Source organism: Empidonax traillii, unplaced genomic scaffold (assembly GCF_003031625.1).
Source record: "Empidonax traillii isolate 1590-97213 ecotype Southwest subspecies unplaced genomic scaffold, ASM303162v1 scaffold462:size771534, whole genome shotgun sequence".
Lineage (NCBI taxonomy): Eukaryota > Metazoa > Chordata > Aves > Passeriformes > Tyrannidae > Empidonax > Empidonax traillii.
Window position 1 is genome coordinate 436,707 of NW_020955655.1, and position 17,624 is coordinate 454,330.

At 44.8% G+C, this 17,624-nt stretch overlaps 1 protein-coding gene across 1 annotated transcript in view; it reads left to right on the forward strand.

The window, feature by feature from the left end:
• Positions 1–1,356: 1,356 nt before the first annotated feature.
• GRB2 (growth factor receptor bound protein 2) overlaps positions 1,357–17,624 on the forward strand; it is a 49,330-nt gene continuing 33,062 nt past the window's right edge. Inside the window, exons 1-2 of the mRNA XM_027895606.1 lie at positions 1,357–1,506; positions 6,195–6,414. Coding sequence (XP_027751407.1) covers positions 6,337–6,414 — 78 coding nt within the window. The 5' untranslated portion in view covers positions 1,357–1,506; positions 6,195–6,336. The remainder of the gene's footprint in view (positions 1,507–6,194; positions 6,415–17,624) is intronic.

Here is a 17,624-nt window from a genome sequence, read left to right on the forward strand (position 1 = left end):
GAATGAAGTATTGGGAGAATTCACACCTTCCCCCAGTACCCAAATCTGGGAATAAGTTAAATCCCTGTAAGTCCAATGCCATGAGGATGAGAAAACGGTCTCGCTAAGCGTTTAAGCCATACATTTCATCCTAAAATAACCTCTCAGGAATCTTTCTCAAGCTGCTTAAGCATTTAGAATGGGAATGTTAGGGGGGAATGTTTGCAGAACATGGTTTGTAAGCCAAATGGCATGAGGTTGTGGTATGTTTTCTGATCTTTAGTCCCGGTGTGGATGTAATTACCTTTGGTCTCTAGAGCCACAGTAAAGCTTTTTTTATTCAGTGGCTTTATCAAGGGATTGAGGCCTGATGTTTACCTGAGACACTGCTTTACTGCACGTTGTAATTAAGAGTATTTTCAAGCCAAAAGAATGTCAGGAGGGTCATCCAGGCAAACCCTGGCATTAGTCACCTGTGCAATGTGAATTTTGCCCTCTGTGCACCTTGTAATTGCAGTGTGTGATCACAGTGTTTATTCCTGCAGCACGGGCGCTGTAATCATCGCTCGTGAGGGGTGACAGGTGGCAAATAATGGCTCTACGGGGTGTGTTCTTTGCTCTGAGCTCGGGGAGCAGCTCCACACCCTTCAGTGCCAGCTGGACAAGCTCGGCTGTACTGTTGGAATGGAGTATTCCCAGGTAGTTCCAGGAGCTTCTAAGCTGGTTTGTCCTTGCTGGCTCCGTGGTGTGGTAGGTGCCCTGTCTGACAGACAAGTGGAGATACAGAGAAACTGGGCAAATATTTTGCACAAAGGTGGAGTGGTTCCACCTCTGGAGACCCGTGCTCGTGGCCTCCTCTCTGGGCTGTTAACAGAGAATCACAGAATCAGTTAACTTGGAAAACACCTCTGAGAGCACCGCGTCCAGCCTATGATCTAACACTACCTTGTCATACAGACCACCATACACAATGCCACGTCCAGTCTGTCTTTAAACACCTCCAGGGACGGGGACTCCACCACCTCCCCGGGCAGCCCCTTCCAATGTCTAACCACCCCTTCTGTGAAGAAATTCCTCCTCGTGTCCAGCCTAACCCTCCCCAGGCGCAGCTCAAGCCCGTGTCCTCCCGTCCTGCCGCTGGGTGCCTGGGAGGAGAGCCCGGCCGCTGCCCGGCTACCACCTCTTTTCGGGGCTATTGCACGGCCCGCGTTGCTCAGATGCTACATCTCCTCGGCGCCGGCTCCGCCGGCACTCCCGCAATTCCCGGTCATTCCCGGTGCCTCCCGCAATTCCCGGTCATTCCCGGTGCCTCCCGCGGCTGGGGCGGGGCAGCGGGACACGCGCATGCGCGGGGCGGGGCGGGGGCGCTGCCAGCGCTGCTCTCGCGAGATCTCCAGCGGGGCGGGCGGCGCTGGAGCGGCGGGCGGGGGGCCGGGCCGGGCCGGGCAGGAGCGGCTGGAGCGGCGGCCGGGCCGGGCCGCGCGGGGCCGGGGCCGGGCAGGCGGCGGGAGCGCCCAGCACTGCGCGGTGAGTGCGGCGGGCCGGGCGCGCAGCCCTGCGAGCCCTCGGTGTTTGGGTGGGGAGGGGCGGCGTGGGGGGGCGCGCACACGCTGAGCCCCCGGTGCCGCGGCCTGCGCTCCGCGCTGGGAGCCGCCTCAGCGGCCCCGGGCCTCTGCTACCCCCGGGGGTGGAGTAAGGTCTGGGCTGTAGAGGCGTTGTGTGCTCGGCGGGAGCCCCAGCTCAATTACCGCTCCGGGCTGGGCACCCCCGGGCCGGGGCTCATTTTGGGGCTTTTTCCTCTGCTGTGGAGTGTGCTCTGCTCGAGGTTCTTGGGGCTTATCTTTACTATTCCCTAAAAAGCACTCCATAACTTTGCGCTGCTCCCAGAGGTTAACAAGCTGAGCACCCTGTAGGCAGGATAACACCCCTACCTTTGTGTCTCCAAACGCCTTTCGGGTCGTGCTTCAGACGTGAGTTTCTGTGATGGAGAAGGACGTGTTTCTCGGAGCCTCTTCCTTCTTTTCTGAGCTTCCTGCCTGACGTTCAGTGTTGGTTTTGTGGGGGTAAGGTTCGACTTGCCAATATAGTTTCAAATGATCTCTGAAGACAGTGATGCAGTCTTGTTAACTCCCACAACATCTGACTCAGACATCTCTTTTATAACCTAAAGAGAAAACTGTTCTGTAGCACAGCTAATAATTGCGAGAGCATTCATAGATACCGTGCTTAGGGAAGTAAATTCCTTGTTTTAAAAATTATTAAATGCCTGAGGTCAAGGGACAAAATCTGAAGGATCACAGATGGTTATCCTTCTTCAAACATGGTGCTGTTTGTAATCCACTTCTGTGCAAACTTTGGATACTGAGAATTTGTACCAAAAAAAGACCTTTCAGTTATTATCATCTCTTATGTTGATTAAGTCACTGAGTGTTTTGAGTATTTCATAAAGCCAGCCAAGCTCGTGATGCTGAAAGCTGCTTTATGCAGTTTAAAATAAGAAAAAAAAAAAAGTGCTATCAAATAAGTTTTGGCAAAGGTTAAGTTTTTTGTTACCTGATAAAATGTTTTGATCTGATAAGTATTCTCTGTGCTTTGTGCTGTAGCTTAATTTTGTAAGTGATATTTGGAGTTGTCGTGGTGTGTTCCTTAAGGAAGCTGAATGGTTTTAAGCTGGTTGATCATGAGTATCATTTGTGATGCTGAATATTCTGGGGTTTATATGTTGAGAATCGAATTTATATTTTACCTCATTCCTTTATTATGTTATACTTCCTTATTTGGCTAATTTGAATTAATGTTCTGCCCGTATAATTTCTGCTTTCTATTCTTTTGTCTGGAGCCTGACACTTCCATTTCTGCATGTCTTCCAGATGATGTATCCACACATTTTTCTCTCCGCCACCCTTAGTAATGTTTTTGTCCTAGAACAGCTGATAAAGCTTAGGATCTGATTCTTTCCAAAATCTCCCACTGATTGTATCTTCTTCCTTCCCTTGCTTTGGCTTTTCTAAACTGCCTGTTGTTCTATTCCTGCCTGTATCACTTTCCAGAAGAGCAGTAAAACACTGGAAAAGGAACAATGAGAAAGCTCTCTCTTGTTTAAAAACCACGCTGTTAGTAGGAGCAATGTAAAAAGCCCACCTTTGCCTGCATGGCTTTTGAAATATGTTGAAAAGTACATGAGAATTGTTTCCTGTTGGCCACACCACAGAGTTTTGTATTTATAATTACTTATATTCCATCCTGAACTGCAGCATTACTGCTGATGAGCATTTATTGCCTTTTCATCCTCTCCCTCCTATTTTTTTTTTTAAGAGCAAAGGAAGTGTCTTGCTTTAAGTCACAGTAAGTGAAGTAGTATTGATATTCTGAGAAATCTTAGTCAGCAAGATCACCTGATAATTTTTCTAACATGTAATCGTTGCATTCGTCTATTTATTGCCTGTTACTCATTCATACCAGTCTTATTCCATGTGCAGTCTGCTGGGGCTCACTACAGTAATGTGTCCTGCTGTCTGCATGGAGCAGGTACAGCGGTGCTCTCAGTGGGCACAGACCTACCCCAGGAAGCTCATTTTTCCCCTCCAGCAGTTGGTTTGTTCATATTTTAATAACTGTGTGCCTGACTGTGTGTAAGAACTTCTTTAATAAGATTGTGAGCAGCAAATGCTTTCTAAGTGACTTTAAGGGAATTATGTTCTGAGTTTACCTTCCCTGACATTTGCTGTGTAAGTGTCTTGGTTGAATATTTCCACAACTTTTCCCTGTTTTACGTGGAACTTTGTTGCCTAAACTTCGGCTGCGCTTTTGCCCGAAGTCAGGATGGTTAGTTTTGTTCTGGCTGCAGCTGCTGTTAACATTGTACCCTGGAAACATCACTGCTCTATATGCTGACAATATATGTGATGGTGGTGGTAATCCAATGCATGTTTAAAGAAAATTGCATGATGAATCTCTTTCATCTTGAATTGTGCTGGAAAATTTCCCGATATTGTGCTGCTGCTAAGCTCAGGGAAATGCCAGTGGAGTTCTTGGAAATGCTGCATCAGTTTCTCTAAGGTAGTTGTTTGTTAACTCCTTCAGTTAAAAAAAAAAGAGTAATTCTTAGCTGGTAATGCAGTCCTGGGTAACAATACTTGTGTACCCCAAAGAAAGGAACGTTTACCAGCTGAAGTTTCTTTCTTTAGGTGTGCCTGAACCTCTTAATTTGTGCAACTTGCTGTTACATTCTTAGATTTGGAACTTAGGGTTTTCAAGCTGAAAGGTGTTTGTGTGCCCATATAATCACACACATCTTCCCATGTGGTGCAGTGCTGTTAGAAACACGTAAAGGTTGCTGCCAGTGATATTTGTCACTTAAGGAGCAATAGAAGGAGCTGCTGCTCACCATAACAGGTACAGGACAGTGTAAGTGCAAGCGTTGAGCAAGCGTTTGCATTTTCCATTGCTTCCTACATGGTCATTCACGTTGCTCCTTGATGTTGCAATAAGGGCAGAAAATTATCAATACCATCAGTAAAAAACCCCAAGAGGCCAGGCTGGAAAGATGAGGAGATGGTGAACACAACACAATAGAGGCGGCAAAGGGAAAATACTTCTGGTGAAGGAAACTTATTGTTGCTGTTTGTAGCGGTGTGCTGGTGTGGTGTGGAAGATACATCAGAAAGGTGCCTTTTCATCACCTTTGAAATTAAACTTAACTCTTTTAGAATTACCAATGCAGTTAGGATGATACACTGTATGATTTTAATTATGTGAGCTTGGATACAATGTATTTATTTCCACCAGTCACTGCAGCACAAGCAGGTTGCTCTCTTGGGATCTTCCTGGCTCACGACAGCCTTGTCAGTCTTGCTGATGTTTCAGTATCGCTGTGTGGGAGGACCAGAGAAATCCCAGAGCTCTGTCCCCGTGGGGACTCTGCTAAGCTGGTCTTTTTTCTTTCTTTTTTTTTGATCAGGGTAAATCCTGTACATACCTCTTCTCATTTGGCCAGATTCCTGTGATAGAGTCACAGTTTGGTATTTGCCCTGAGCTTCGTTATCCTTTACGAGGAGCTCGAGGTTGGACAAACATGGGACTCGTGGAATATAAAAGCGTGTTAATTGATGAGCTGCATTTATGTAAGGCATGTTTTTCTCCGAAATGAGAAACTACTGTTGCCATCTGCTGCCTTTGCATGCAGCAGGGCTCTTTCTGGGCTGCAACCACAGAGCCTGAATTAGCAGGTGCGTGGGTTCACCAGTGTTTGTCAGATCTCTCCTGTCTTGAATTGTCACTGACAAGTACCAGCTCTCTGCTTGTTCTTCGGGAGGATATTTGTGATGGTTTTTACCTTGTAAACTGTCTTTATTTTTTTACAGATCGTTTACCTTCTCTGCTATCGAGTGTAGCTGGAGTTACATTAAATCCTTCCTATTATAACCTGAGATTTAAGCCTTTTCAGTGGTTTCAGTGTGTATATGTGCCTTGCCTGGTTTGATGTAATTTCTTCTCTGGGCCCATAAGAGACACACAAACCTTCTGTCTGTCACACTGTGCTTATGAATATTTTTTAACATGCTCTGCTGCTCAAAACCCTGGAATTTCAGGGTGGTTGTTTTTATATTCGAGTGAGCCCAAACTTTTGTCTCTGTGTAATGTTATCTGAGGACACTTTTTGATAGGCATTTCCATTCCAAGAACCCAGCGGCACTCTCTGCTTTGTCTAACTCGCTGTATGTGGTTAAATCTGCCCGAGCTGTATCAATGGAAGAAATCCATGGATCCCAAACCATGGGTGCAAGCTGCGTCTCCACACGGGTCTTTTCCAGGGCAGCATGTGGGGGGAGCCGAGCGCATCCCCACGGGTTGTGGCGGTGGGGGCGGCTCGGCCGAGCCCCGGGGCTCTGCCCCCGTTCCATCTCCGCGATCACCGGGGCGAGGAGCGGGAGGATTCCCGTGAGAGGCGGGAGCGGGGCGGACCCGCCCGGCGCGGCTCCCCCGCGGGCATCGGAGCTCCCTGAGCCCCGGGGCGCGGGTCGGGGCCGGGCGGGTTGGTCACTGGTCGCGGGCCGCGTCACTCGGGGCGGGCCCGGCCCGGGCGAGCAGCGGCGGGAGGAAGCGGCGGCCGCGCCGCGCCGGGCGGAGGGAGCGGCGCTGGGCGCGGCCCCGGCCATCGATCCGTGCCACTTCCCCTGATGGCCCGTCTCTTCCTCCTCCTCCCCCTCCCCTAGGGCGGATCGTCCCCCGGCCTCCCTGTATGTGAGAGACGGGGCCGGTGCCTCGCACGGAGCCGGGAGCCGCCGCGGGAGCAGCGGAGGCTTCGGGGAGCGCTTCCTGCCCACCGCCCGCACCGCCGGGCGCGGCAGCCCCAGCATGGAAGCCATCGCCAAGTACGACTTCAAAGCCACGGCGGATGACGAGCTGAGCTTCAAGCGGGGGGATATCCTTAAGGTAAGTGGAGGGTGAGGGCTCGGGAGCTTCCTCTTTACCCCTGGGCTCTTCGGCTGCTCTCTGAGTGTCTTCCTGTCCGTCAGACCTGACGCTCTTATGGGTCCCCGGGGAACGCCATCTCCTTTTAATAGGGAGCCTCAAGATCTCCGAAATCTCAGTCACGCCTCTCTAAGAGCAGGAGAAGCCGTTTTATTTCAGTGTTAAGCATGCATCCCAGTCTCTCAATACTCTCTTCTGAGACTGGAATATTTGAAAACTTAGTCATAAACACGACACCAAATAAGCAGAAGACAATCTCTGTGCTGAATTCCCCTTTATGAGAGGAAGACCCATAAAATAATCAAGATCAATTTGGTATTCCTCTTCTTTGCCTCCTGCCAAGGATCCTAATATCAAAGAACAGTGATTGGATTATTTCTCAGTAGATAATCTTTCAGCATCAGGCTGTCAAATATTGAAGCTGAGTTTTATCTTCAGTCCTGATGAACTCGAGTGATAAGCTTGTGGCTGAATATTTAATGGATCTGTGCAGATGTAAGTGAATGTTGGAGTGCATTAGGGGAATTTTGGTCTGTAGTTCTTTCAATATATCAAAGGCTTTTAAGGCTTCATCTTGACTATATTGCTGGAATTTGAAAAATGCTTGAATTTCTAAAATTTTAATAAAACTGGACACATAGAACAGGCCTAAAATTTTATTTTTTGGGGGGGAGGAGTAAATGTAAAAATCCCTAGTGATTTGGCCTCAGTGAAGCATAGCTCAGGGCTTTGTTGCTTCCAAGGAACAAGACCATATTGCAGAATGTTTTAATGGAGTTCATTCAGCGTCACTGTTCTCCATAAACATTGGTCTTTACCTTCTTTGTGTGATGTATTTAATATTAAAGTATTTTTAAGCTGCTTTTTTCTAAAATGCTTTGAGTCAAAGCTGTCTTGAGAGGTGCCTTTCTGCAGATGTAACTGTGTGTATGCTGACAAATCAAGTCCTGCAGACCTCAGTGGGATTACTCATCTGCTCAAATTTTTTTACCAAGGAAGGGCTTGATTTTTAACTACTATTTTAAGATAAGTTGGGAAAAAATAACCTCCATATATAAACTTAATATATGTCTCTTATAGCTGATATTTCAGTAACGTAACTTTGGCTTTGTGAGATTGTTAACTTATAAAATAATTGCATCTATAAACATGCCTGGCCCACAATTGGCCTAAAAGCTCCTCTTAGACTTGTACACCTCAATACCAGTGTGTGTGTAAATTATCAGAATATTTCCTTTGGTTGTTTTAAACATTTGAGACTGTCAGAATTTCACAAGCCTTCTGTGATAACCTTGCAATTATTTTTCTAACCTGAGCTGTATTCTTCTATTTTGGGTTACTACTAATTGCCCTCGACTTTTATAGTGTATTTAAAGTAGAGCACAGCTGAAGTCAGCTTGTAGAAAATGCTGAACAGGAAGGAAAAAATAAGTATAATGAAATAAAGTTTATTTTACAGTGTATTCTCAACTATTTTAATCTAGTTTGGCATGGAAGTTCACAGTTTTAATGTCTTATAAAAATCGCATTTGCTTAGAAATATGTTCTTATCTAAGAATTAAAGGAAATATAACTTTTGTTTAGACTTTTCAAAGTTCAGTCTGTGATAAAAGTCTTGTATCTGTGCACATTGGCTGATAGTAAGATGTTCTGGAGTCCAATCCACTTGATGTTCTTCCACAGATACAAATTTTGTCACACAGATAGACACAAGGTGGTATGTATGCTGTTACCCTGCATTTATAACTGTCTTTTTCTAGAATACAGAGGGATTTTCCTACTTTACCCAATATATAGGCCAAACACTTCTTCACAGCATCAATGAACCATTCTTTATTCTGTATTTCCTTTCCTTTCAGCTCATATTCTGAAAGTGTTTACAAATTTTACATGTTTATTTTATGTATAAACTGAGTCACGGAAATGGTAAATTCCTAAAGGTTATCCATAAAGTCAGTGCAAACTGCAGGAGTTTCAGGAATCCTTCAGCCCATAGCTGAGCTGAGTTCTGGGCAGCGTGGTAAGAGTCGCGGTGTAAAGCTGGCAGATTGCAGACAAATAAATTAAAACAAGTCAGAATTGTTACAGTTCAGTGGCATTTTGTAATTTTGAAAAGCCTCTTTCGCTTCAAATGGGTTTGAGGTTGTGGAAATTTATTTCCATCCAACATTACAGATGTGTTTGTTGGAGCTCTGCTCATGACTGAGAAGTCTCAGGGTACCCCAGTCATGTGGCCCGTGTGATCTCTCTCATTAACCAGGCCAATCCTGTCCCTGAATGAAATGGAGAGAGAAATCAGCTTGTAACCTGTTAAATGCACCTGCCCCCTTTGCTCCTGAGGTGTCCCTTGGCGTGCAGGGAAGACTTGAACTGTGAGACACCTGTCATGATGCGCCCCCAGACAACCACCTGGGGCTGATGGGATACCTGAGGATGGCCAGAGGGTGTTTTGTAGCTTTGGCCACGCTAAGGAAAGAGCAAAATCTGTAACAGTGTAATTGCCACTCCTTGCCAGTTCCCGTTTCACGCTGGGGGGAGCAAAGGCAGAGGTGCCCAGTGTGCCTGCTCTGACCTCAGCAGATAACTTGCCTATGATGTCATGTGCCATTACTGCTGCCTACCCACAGATTTGGGACCTGATTGAATAGCACTTGAACTGTAGCCATTAAGCTGGTTGTTAGTAATCTTGTGGCTGGTTTCCAGAAGTGAATGAAGATAGTTGACCTTTGCCTTGCAATTGTAAAACAGCTGAGTGAAGAGGAAAAGTGCTTGGCCTTTTTTTTCTTTCTGTGGGCACTGCGTGGTAAAAGCTGCTCCTGTGATTCCTGTGGCTCTGGCCCCACAGTGGGTCCCTCACCCTTCTGTCCATGGCTCTGTAGCAGTGTGTGGTACTGCCATTCAGGAGGTGCTCACTGACAGCTTTCTCTAAACCTTAAAGACTCTGAACACTTCTTGCTGAGCCTTTTCCACAGGAAGGTGAGATTGCTGCTTCCTTCTGTGTCTTCTGAGTGCAGCTCAGTGCTGTAGCCCTCCAGCTTTCTTCTTTTCCTGTGCTGGAGGTTGCTTCACAGGAACTTGATGACTGGCACCCTGTGGGGGGTTGTGGGGTGTGAAGGTGGCCTGTCCTGTTGTTTAAAAAGGTAAAATAAGGAAACTGAGATATTTCTACTTTAAATTTTGATTTTCGAGCAGCTGATGGTTGCCCTGATGCTTTTCCACTTCTGCTGTATCTGTTGAAGTTGGGAGTAGTTAACTTCAGTCTCCATGTTTGTTATTCAGGTTTTATGTTCCCCAAAACTATTGGCCTTTGTGTAAGTGGCAAAGATCCAGATATAAGGTGTGCTGGTGGTTTGGCAGCACCCAGAGGGGGAAAAGGAAAGAAAAATCACTGTTCTTTGTCATCTCATCGCCATTTCTTTTCTTTACTCCTCTTAAAACTAATCAGATGTGTACAGTTAATGCCATGGTGCTGTGAGAACCATTTCTTTATGATTAATACAGAATTAAATGTATTAATTAGTATCACAAATACTAGAATAGTTTTGGTTTGTTTTTAAAACTGTAAACCACTGCTCATTTCCTCTTTCTCCCTCTGTCATGGGGCTGGGACATAACTGGAAAGTGATCTTCTCAAGAACTGAATAAGTTCCTGTTCCCAGCAGCTGTCAGCATAATTAATTCAGCTTAGAAATTGTTTTTATGAGTAAAATTACTCAGGTGGTGTTTGGAGTAGAAGGCCATCATCTTGAATTTTGAGGTTTTCACTTTTGTGTGACACACAGACCAGTTTCCCTATATGCTAAAAGAAAGATTTCCTGGAGAGGATTTTGATCACTTGACAACTTTGTTCAGCAAAGTCAGAATTGTTTTTCCTACTCTGACCATACACTTGACAGTCACCACAGGTTCTGTCCACATGGGTGTTTGTCACCACACTTATTTTCTTTCTCAGCCTTTAAGAGGATTGAGTGTTTGCAAACAGTTGATGCTGAGATGGCATTTTCAGTTCCTGCATGAAAACCTTTTTTGTGTGTCAGGATAGAATGGAGCAGTTTCAGATGGAGGAGGGTGATAAATGAGGGGAGCAGTGTGTCCCTTCTGCTCCTTCTCACCCCTTCTCTGTGACCTCACCCACACTGGCTGTTCTGTTCTGTCTGTGCTAGAGGACAGAAATTCATGGCTTGCTGAAGAGTAATGAAGTTTTTCCTGTTTTGGGTGGAATTGTCTTCACTCCTTCTCTCCCTTCCTTACACACTCCTCCATCTTTCCCCATTTTTTGTGAGGGGATGGACTCAGTGTGGTCATGTTGATTTTAATAAGTGACAAACAGTTTTCTGTCTGACTCAGACACATTGCAAGCACTGTGAGCTTTGCAGTGAAATAGGTCAGATATTAGAACAGGTTGCCCAGAAAAGTTGTGGAATCCCCATCCTTGGAGATGCCCAGGCAGCTCCCTGAGCACTCTGATCTAATTAGACTTCCTTTGAGCAGGAGGGGGGATTGGGTGACTTCCAGAGGCCCTTCCAACCTCCATTATTCTGACTGAGCTGCAAGTGGCAGCTCTGCTGCATGTGATGCTTGATTTGTAAAGGTGTTCTTAGGACACATTCCCTGGCTGCCAGCCTTGAATTAGGATGATATTTGTCATCAATATGTGATCAATATTGCGGTCTAAGAAGGCAGAATTGTCAGAACATTACGAAGAATCATAAACCCAAGTACAGTTATCTTAAATGCAGCTGATTTTGCGTGCTGGCAGTAGAAGATCTGTGTGACAAAGAGATGCTGCTGTAAGAGGCTGCAAAAAAGAAAACACTCCTGTTCTGTAAGAGCTTGGACCTGCTTAGAGCAAGGTTGTGATGTTAAAGGTGTGCAGAAAACATAAATATGGAGCATTTCACACTGAAGATGTAAAGTGGTCTTTGCAAGGGAGGAGTAAACACACTCCTGCTTCAAAACAGCATGTTTGTTTTTATTTAGAGGCTTTACCTGATGATGATTATTTAACCATGTCACTGAAAGCAGAGAAAGATGAGCACTCATGAGCTACCTGAGGCTGCTGGAGTCAAACAAAGCTGATTAAAGCTGGTGGTCAGCTCAGCTGGTTTTGTTCTATTGCCTTGACATGTGTTGTGTTCTCTGATAACCAGGGAGATGGTGCTAATTTGAAGCTCTGCTGCCTTTTGCCGGTTTAATGCAAGTGCTGTTACAGCCTCTCTGCGAGGTCCAGCTTGTGATACGCTGGGTGTGACAGACTCCTGACAAGTGTCAGCACAGGCAGAGCAGCAAATCACACTTTGGCTTGATAAATTATTTATCTGCTTTGTTCAACCTGCGTGTCAAACTGTGACCAGTGTCATGTGCTCTTGTTTTTATTTACTGGCCACACAAAAATGTCACCTCCCCTCTTCGGTGCAGTGACTCTTCTCTCCTGTTAACTGTTGTGATTAGGAATTGGCTGAGGATTTCAGATCAATATAAGCTGTTATTCTGGGACATCCTCGGTGTTAATGAACCACCTTTGATTTATTTTTTTTAAAATTATGATGGTAAAAGCTTGATCACAGTTGGAGGAAGAAAAGAGGGGTTATGACTCTTAGTGACACATATAAAAGATTGGGAATAGCTTTCCAGTTCCTGTGCAGGGCCCTGCTAACTGGGGGAGGAGGAATCCTGTTTCTAGTGACACTCAGACTTTCCTGATTTCTCTCTATAATCAACAAGGATCCAGCTAAGCAAGGGAAGGTAGGAAATCCCGTTTTTCTGTGTAGAGCTCAGCCTGACATAAGCAGTGAACTATATGACCCCTTGATAAAATTCCTTGTGCTTTAAAGATGCCAGTGGTTGTACACCAGAAATCAGTAACTGAAGCCTAAACTTCAGGGGAAAACTGGACAAAACTAATTCTGTTTCTTTGAAAATTAAAGAAAATTAGCCATTAGTGCCCTCACAACACTGGAGCCAATAAATCTTATGATCTCACACTGAGCAAAAAGGGAATGTCATTTACTAAACCTGATTAATTTTACAGTAGAAATCTAAACCAGAAGAACTGCTAAAGATACATTTGGACATTTTCACAAGTGCTGTGAGACTGAATTAATGTAAGCTATTATGCCGATGATGGCAGATTTCCATACTTAACTTGCTGTTTATCCCTGAATTAAAACCTTTGCTACATTTTTAATAAATTTTATTTATGCATGGCTTGCAAGGTTTGAAAAATGAGAGCTGGTTTTAGAATAACAACCATAAACAACTTCAAAAAAATCCAACAAACACCCCTACACACACACCCCTACACTCTCAATAAAAGCACATTTTAAGCCATTCACACAGTGAACATCAGCAAAGGATTTGACAACACACATGAGCTGGCTTTTGTTTGAGCTTTCTTCTGTGTGACTGTGTTATGTGGCATCACCTTTCTTCTGGTCTGTGGGGTTGAACTGCAGAATGTGCTCTGCACAGAGGTTTGTGGGAGTGCCTGCACTGCAGAGTCAGAAGATGGGACTGGATCTTCTGTAGCTACAGCCAAGCTGACTCTCAGGTAGCTGCAGTGGTGGTAACCGCATGATGGGATTCCTGTGATGTGCAGAACTCCCAGGGGACGCTGGATGAGCATGTCTGAGTTAGTTACTGTCTGAGCAGCTACTCGGGAGGTCTTAATTAGCACGATCTGTAGCAAAGGATAAGCCTATTTCCCTTCTTCCTCCCTGCCCTCACTTGCTTCTTTTGGTGCTGGTGGGATGGGTTTTAGCCAGGGGGATGGAGCTGTGGCTTGTGAATGGAATATTTATATAGAAAAGTGTCCAAGCAAATGCATTCATTCTTTCTCTGGTGCCCAGTCTTACAGACTTAGAAGTGCAGTTATCTGTTTCACTGGGGCACTAGTGAAAAGAGGCACTAGGTCTCAGTGGTGTTTTTTTTTTTTTTGACTAGCTTTATTTATCTTTTTTTTTTTTTTTAGGAAAGCTGCCTTTGATCTCTATCATTTCCAGTTTTCTCCAATTCTGTTAAATTCAAAATGCAGATGAGTAGGTGGCTTGTATGTGTTCTGCATTTCGAGGCAGATCAGCACACTGATACTGCAGCAGTTTGATACACAAGGTCTTATCTGCAGCTTTATCCCCCAGCTGTTCTTGCTCTTTCATTTCCCTTGCTGGCCCTGCAGTGGCAGTTAATGTTATCTCCAGGCTGGGCAAACACCAGTGACTGGAAGGGACACAGGGAAGTAAATGTGTTTTTTAGATGCTTTGGCCCTTGGGAGGGAAAATAAGACAGGAGAACACTTTCTGTGATCTTTGGGGTGGGTTGTTTGGTTTGGTTTTTTTTTTTTTTTGCATTATGTACGTTTGGAAATGCTGTAGAAAGTCATTCCTGTCTCTCAAACAGCCAAACCTCTTCAGACAGACCAGCAGCATTGTCCATCTCGATCTGTCCAGCCTGGGGCTGTCCCTGTTTGTCACATTTGAGGCTCCTGCCCTGTTGCTGAGTATTTAAAGCTCTGTGTGAGTGACACATGCCTTCAACTTTGAAGACATCTTGTAACACCTCCTGAGAGTAGGTGTTCAAATGGAACAGAAACTGTTGTGAGGCAGAATGTCTGCGGTGCAGCCTGAACTTGTTCCCATGGCTTGTGTGCATGATTGGTGCCACCATCTGACAACTCAAGTGAGAATTGCTGTAACAAACTTAAGAACGTGGGGTTTTTTCATGGTGACATGTGCTAAACACATGGGGTTGTACAGCTGAGCTCTAATGGAGCAAAAAGTGAGCTGACAGTCTCCAAAACTGCTCGTGAAAATTATTTTTAGGATATTTATTATAGTCCTGAATCCCAGATGCTGTTCTACAATACTTCCTGATTAGTTATGAGATGTATCTGAAATTTGCATTTTAAATGGTTGTGTTCATAATTTTCCTCAGCCTGTATTTCTCTCTTTACAAAAAGAATAGTGTTTTTCTCTAGATACTGAATAAAAGCCCATTTTAAAAATGTCTTAAATGTCTTGAGGAGCCTAAGAGGCTTTTTATCCCCTTAAGGAATAATTGCTCACTTGAATTTCTCTACCTGCTCTTGGATCCTTTTGTCTCCGACAGTCTGAGGTTGTGAAAACAAACAGACAGTCCTGGTATTGAAGATCCACCCAATCAGGTGGTTTTTGATCCCGTGGTGGCAGGTCAGGACGGTGACTGCAACAAGGCAAAAATCAGGAGCAGCTCTTTCTGTCCAGGAAGTAGATTATCAGCCTCTGTAGAGTAATTAATTTAGAATTGTGAGGTTCAAACGTTGCTGCCCTTTATAAATAAAATATAAGAAGAGAATACTTAACAGAGTGGATTTATTCTGTTTGTACCTGCTGGGCTGAGCTGCTCTGTGTGTGTTCATGTCAGCCTGCACGCCTTGTTGGGAGCTGCCTGTTGGCTCCACTGCAGCTGGACCTCATGCAGAGAGCAGAAAGCAGGGGGGGTGTTTTTTTATTTTTCAGTTCAGCTGAACTGTAATTATACTGTTAGTCTCTAAAACCTCTTATTTAAATAATTTGTCTCTGGAATTCATGCTTTCTGCGTCGAGCCAACCTACTTCTTGCTCTAACTTGTACTAAAACTCTACAGGTTTACATGTGGAAGGGGGGGGGAAAAAAAAGTGCTGCTGTTATGCAAAATTGGTTCCCTTGGGAGGAAAGGGGGGAATTCTTCATGAGTTATGTATGAGCCAGCAGGTTCCACTAATCATAGCAGCTCTGCTAGTGCAGAAGACTTGTGGTCTAAGCTATTCAGCCCTCTGGTTTGTGAGAAATTGGCACAAAATTTTAAATTCTTGCAACTCTTGCTCAGCTTGAGTAGGTTTTTCCATTATAAGTCCTTATGTGCAGTCAAATTCTGAGTATTCTTTTGTTACCTACACTTTAGCGTAAGTATGAAAATGATATTGTAACCATTTGATCTGGCTTTTGCTTTCTGCTGTTAAAAGTAGATTATGGTCTGCTTGGGAAGAGCTGTGCTTAGATCCCTGGTCTAAGTGAATTTACTTCAGAATAAATAGGATTTTAAGCTGCAGAAGTGTGTATCTATTGTGAGTTCCTCTGGAAAATCTGCCACTTCTACTTAAGAGGTGTTTTCCTGAGCTCCTGTGCAGTTCAGGTCTTGTGCTCTGATCTCTACTACTACTGCAGGCATAACTTATCAGGGAAAACACCCCAATTCTTGGGAGGGGGGAGCCAAACAAGGGTTCAAAGTGTGTCCCTGCAGTTGCAGAAGAAGGGAAGAACCAAATGCAAGGAGAAAAGTGAGGAGGAAGTGACAGCCATGATGGAGACAAGGACTGCAAAAACCTACAGAGGTGAAATTTGGCATTTAAAATGCTGTTTTTCCCAAGCTGCCTTCAACTAATGCTTGATGTTTGGTGACATGAACATCAGCTTGACAAACATGCCTTGGCCAGGTGATATCAGAACAGCATAAATTGTTGTGCATAAATTCCCCAGCTGAATTTTTAGTGTCTGTAACAATTTTCATGCCCTCAAAGACTCCTTTACCAAGACGTGTCCTTAACCCTGGAAGTGATAAAGTGTGGGCTGCAATTCAGCTCTGCTGACCACTGCAGTGGAGGAAGCAGAAGTTGCTTTTGCTTCCTCCTTGCCTTCACTTCTGTCCTTATTTCTTAAAATACATCTTGCACCAACGCCTCTGCCCTCCCTCTCATGAAACTACAGTTTGTCCAGAACTGGGTGGATTTGTCTGCTTTGGCTGTTTGGATCAGGGTGTTTAAACTTCCAGCATCAAGCTGTTTCAACTATTCCTTATTCCCTACTAGAAAGGGATACGTTCCTCTTTTTTTTTTTTTTCCCCCCTGAAAATTGCCCATTAGGTTGAGTGTCACTTGCTCCCTGCCAGGATGGACTCGCCCTAAAATCATGGAATCGTATAGGTTGGAAAAGACCTCTAAGATTATCAAGTGCAACCTTCCTGCTTAGGAAAACTCAGAGTGAAACCACCAACTTTCTCTCCAGGGTCACAAAAAATAAAGATAACCAAAGTGATTATAGTTGATCCACATTTCCTGGCTTCCACCCCTTCCCTTCCCTTCCCAGCTTGTTATGTCTGGAAATCTTGCAAGCTGTTACCTTTGCTGTCTTTAGGTAAGGTGAAAAGGAAGAGCCTAAGTAAAAAGGAGCTTCCAATGTTTCTGTAAACTCTGTTGAGCTTTCTTTTCTTTGAAAAGTTTGTGTTTCAGTCCACCTGTCTCTGTTTGGGTTACAAACACCTGCATGATGTCGCGGTGAGATTGGAGACGCTGGGGATGCTATTTGCATGATGAGTAATAAGTTCCCCCTATAAAGCTCCTCTGTTGGGAAGAAAAATTATTTTTAACTTGCAAAAAAGGCTGAAGTCATTAAACACAGGGCAGTATTCAGATAAAAGAGCTGCTCTGCAGTCTGGTCAGCTACTGAAAACTGCCCGTGGGTGACTGATTTGAGCTGCAGGTTCACATTTGTGGAGGTGTCTGAGCTACGCCCCAGGGTATCAATCTGAACCCTTTGGGGCTCCCTGGTTTAAAATTCCCACAAAGCAAATACAGTTATACCATTTTCTTAGTTTGCTTTGGGTCTAACAGGATTTAGTTGTTCCTGGTCAGGATTGCAGTCCAGAATGAGAAGTTTGGCCATATCTAATCAAAATCTTCTAAAAGCACGTTTTTCCCTCTCAGTCCTGGTTCCCAAAATTCCTAATTTTACTAGCTGTAGTGGAGAGGGCATCATGCAAATAGGTGAAAACAAGCTCTCCTGTCCTAATGGCAGGGATCAGATAACACTGCTGGGGTGTGCTTGGTTTTGCAAGGTTTTTGAGCACCCAGACAGACTTGACTGACCTTTCACAGGGCCCTTGGACTGTGCTGCCAGTCACCTGCATTAGTCAGCTTTCTCCCACCCACTGTCCATTGCCACAGATCATATTCAGTTTATTGTGCCTCTGGAATGGATTGTGCTGTAACCTTCCTGCTTTGGAGGGTAATTCTCCCCTTCCCAGTGTTGAAATGCTGTCCTGTATCGTTCTGGGAGCAGCTCCCACCTGAAGTGAACGGTGCCATTTTCACAGTTAAAACTGATGAAGAACTCTGTACACACGAACTGTTCCTCTGGGTATCTGTACAATTTACCACTCTG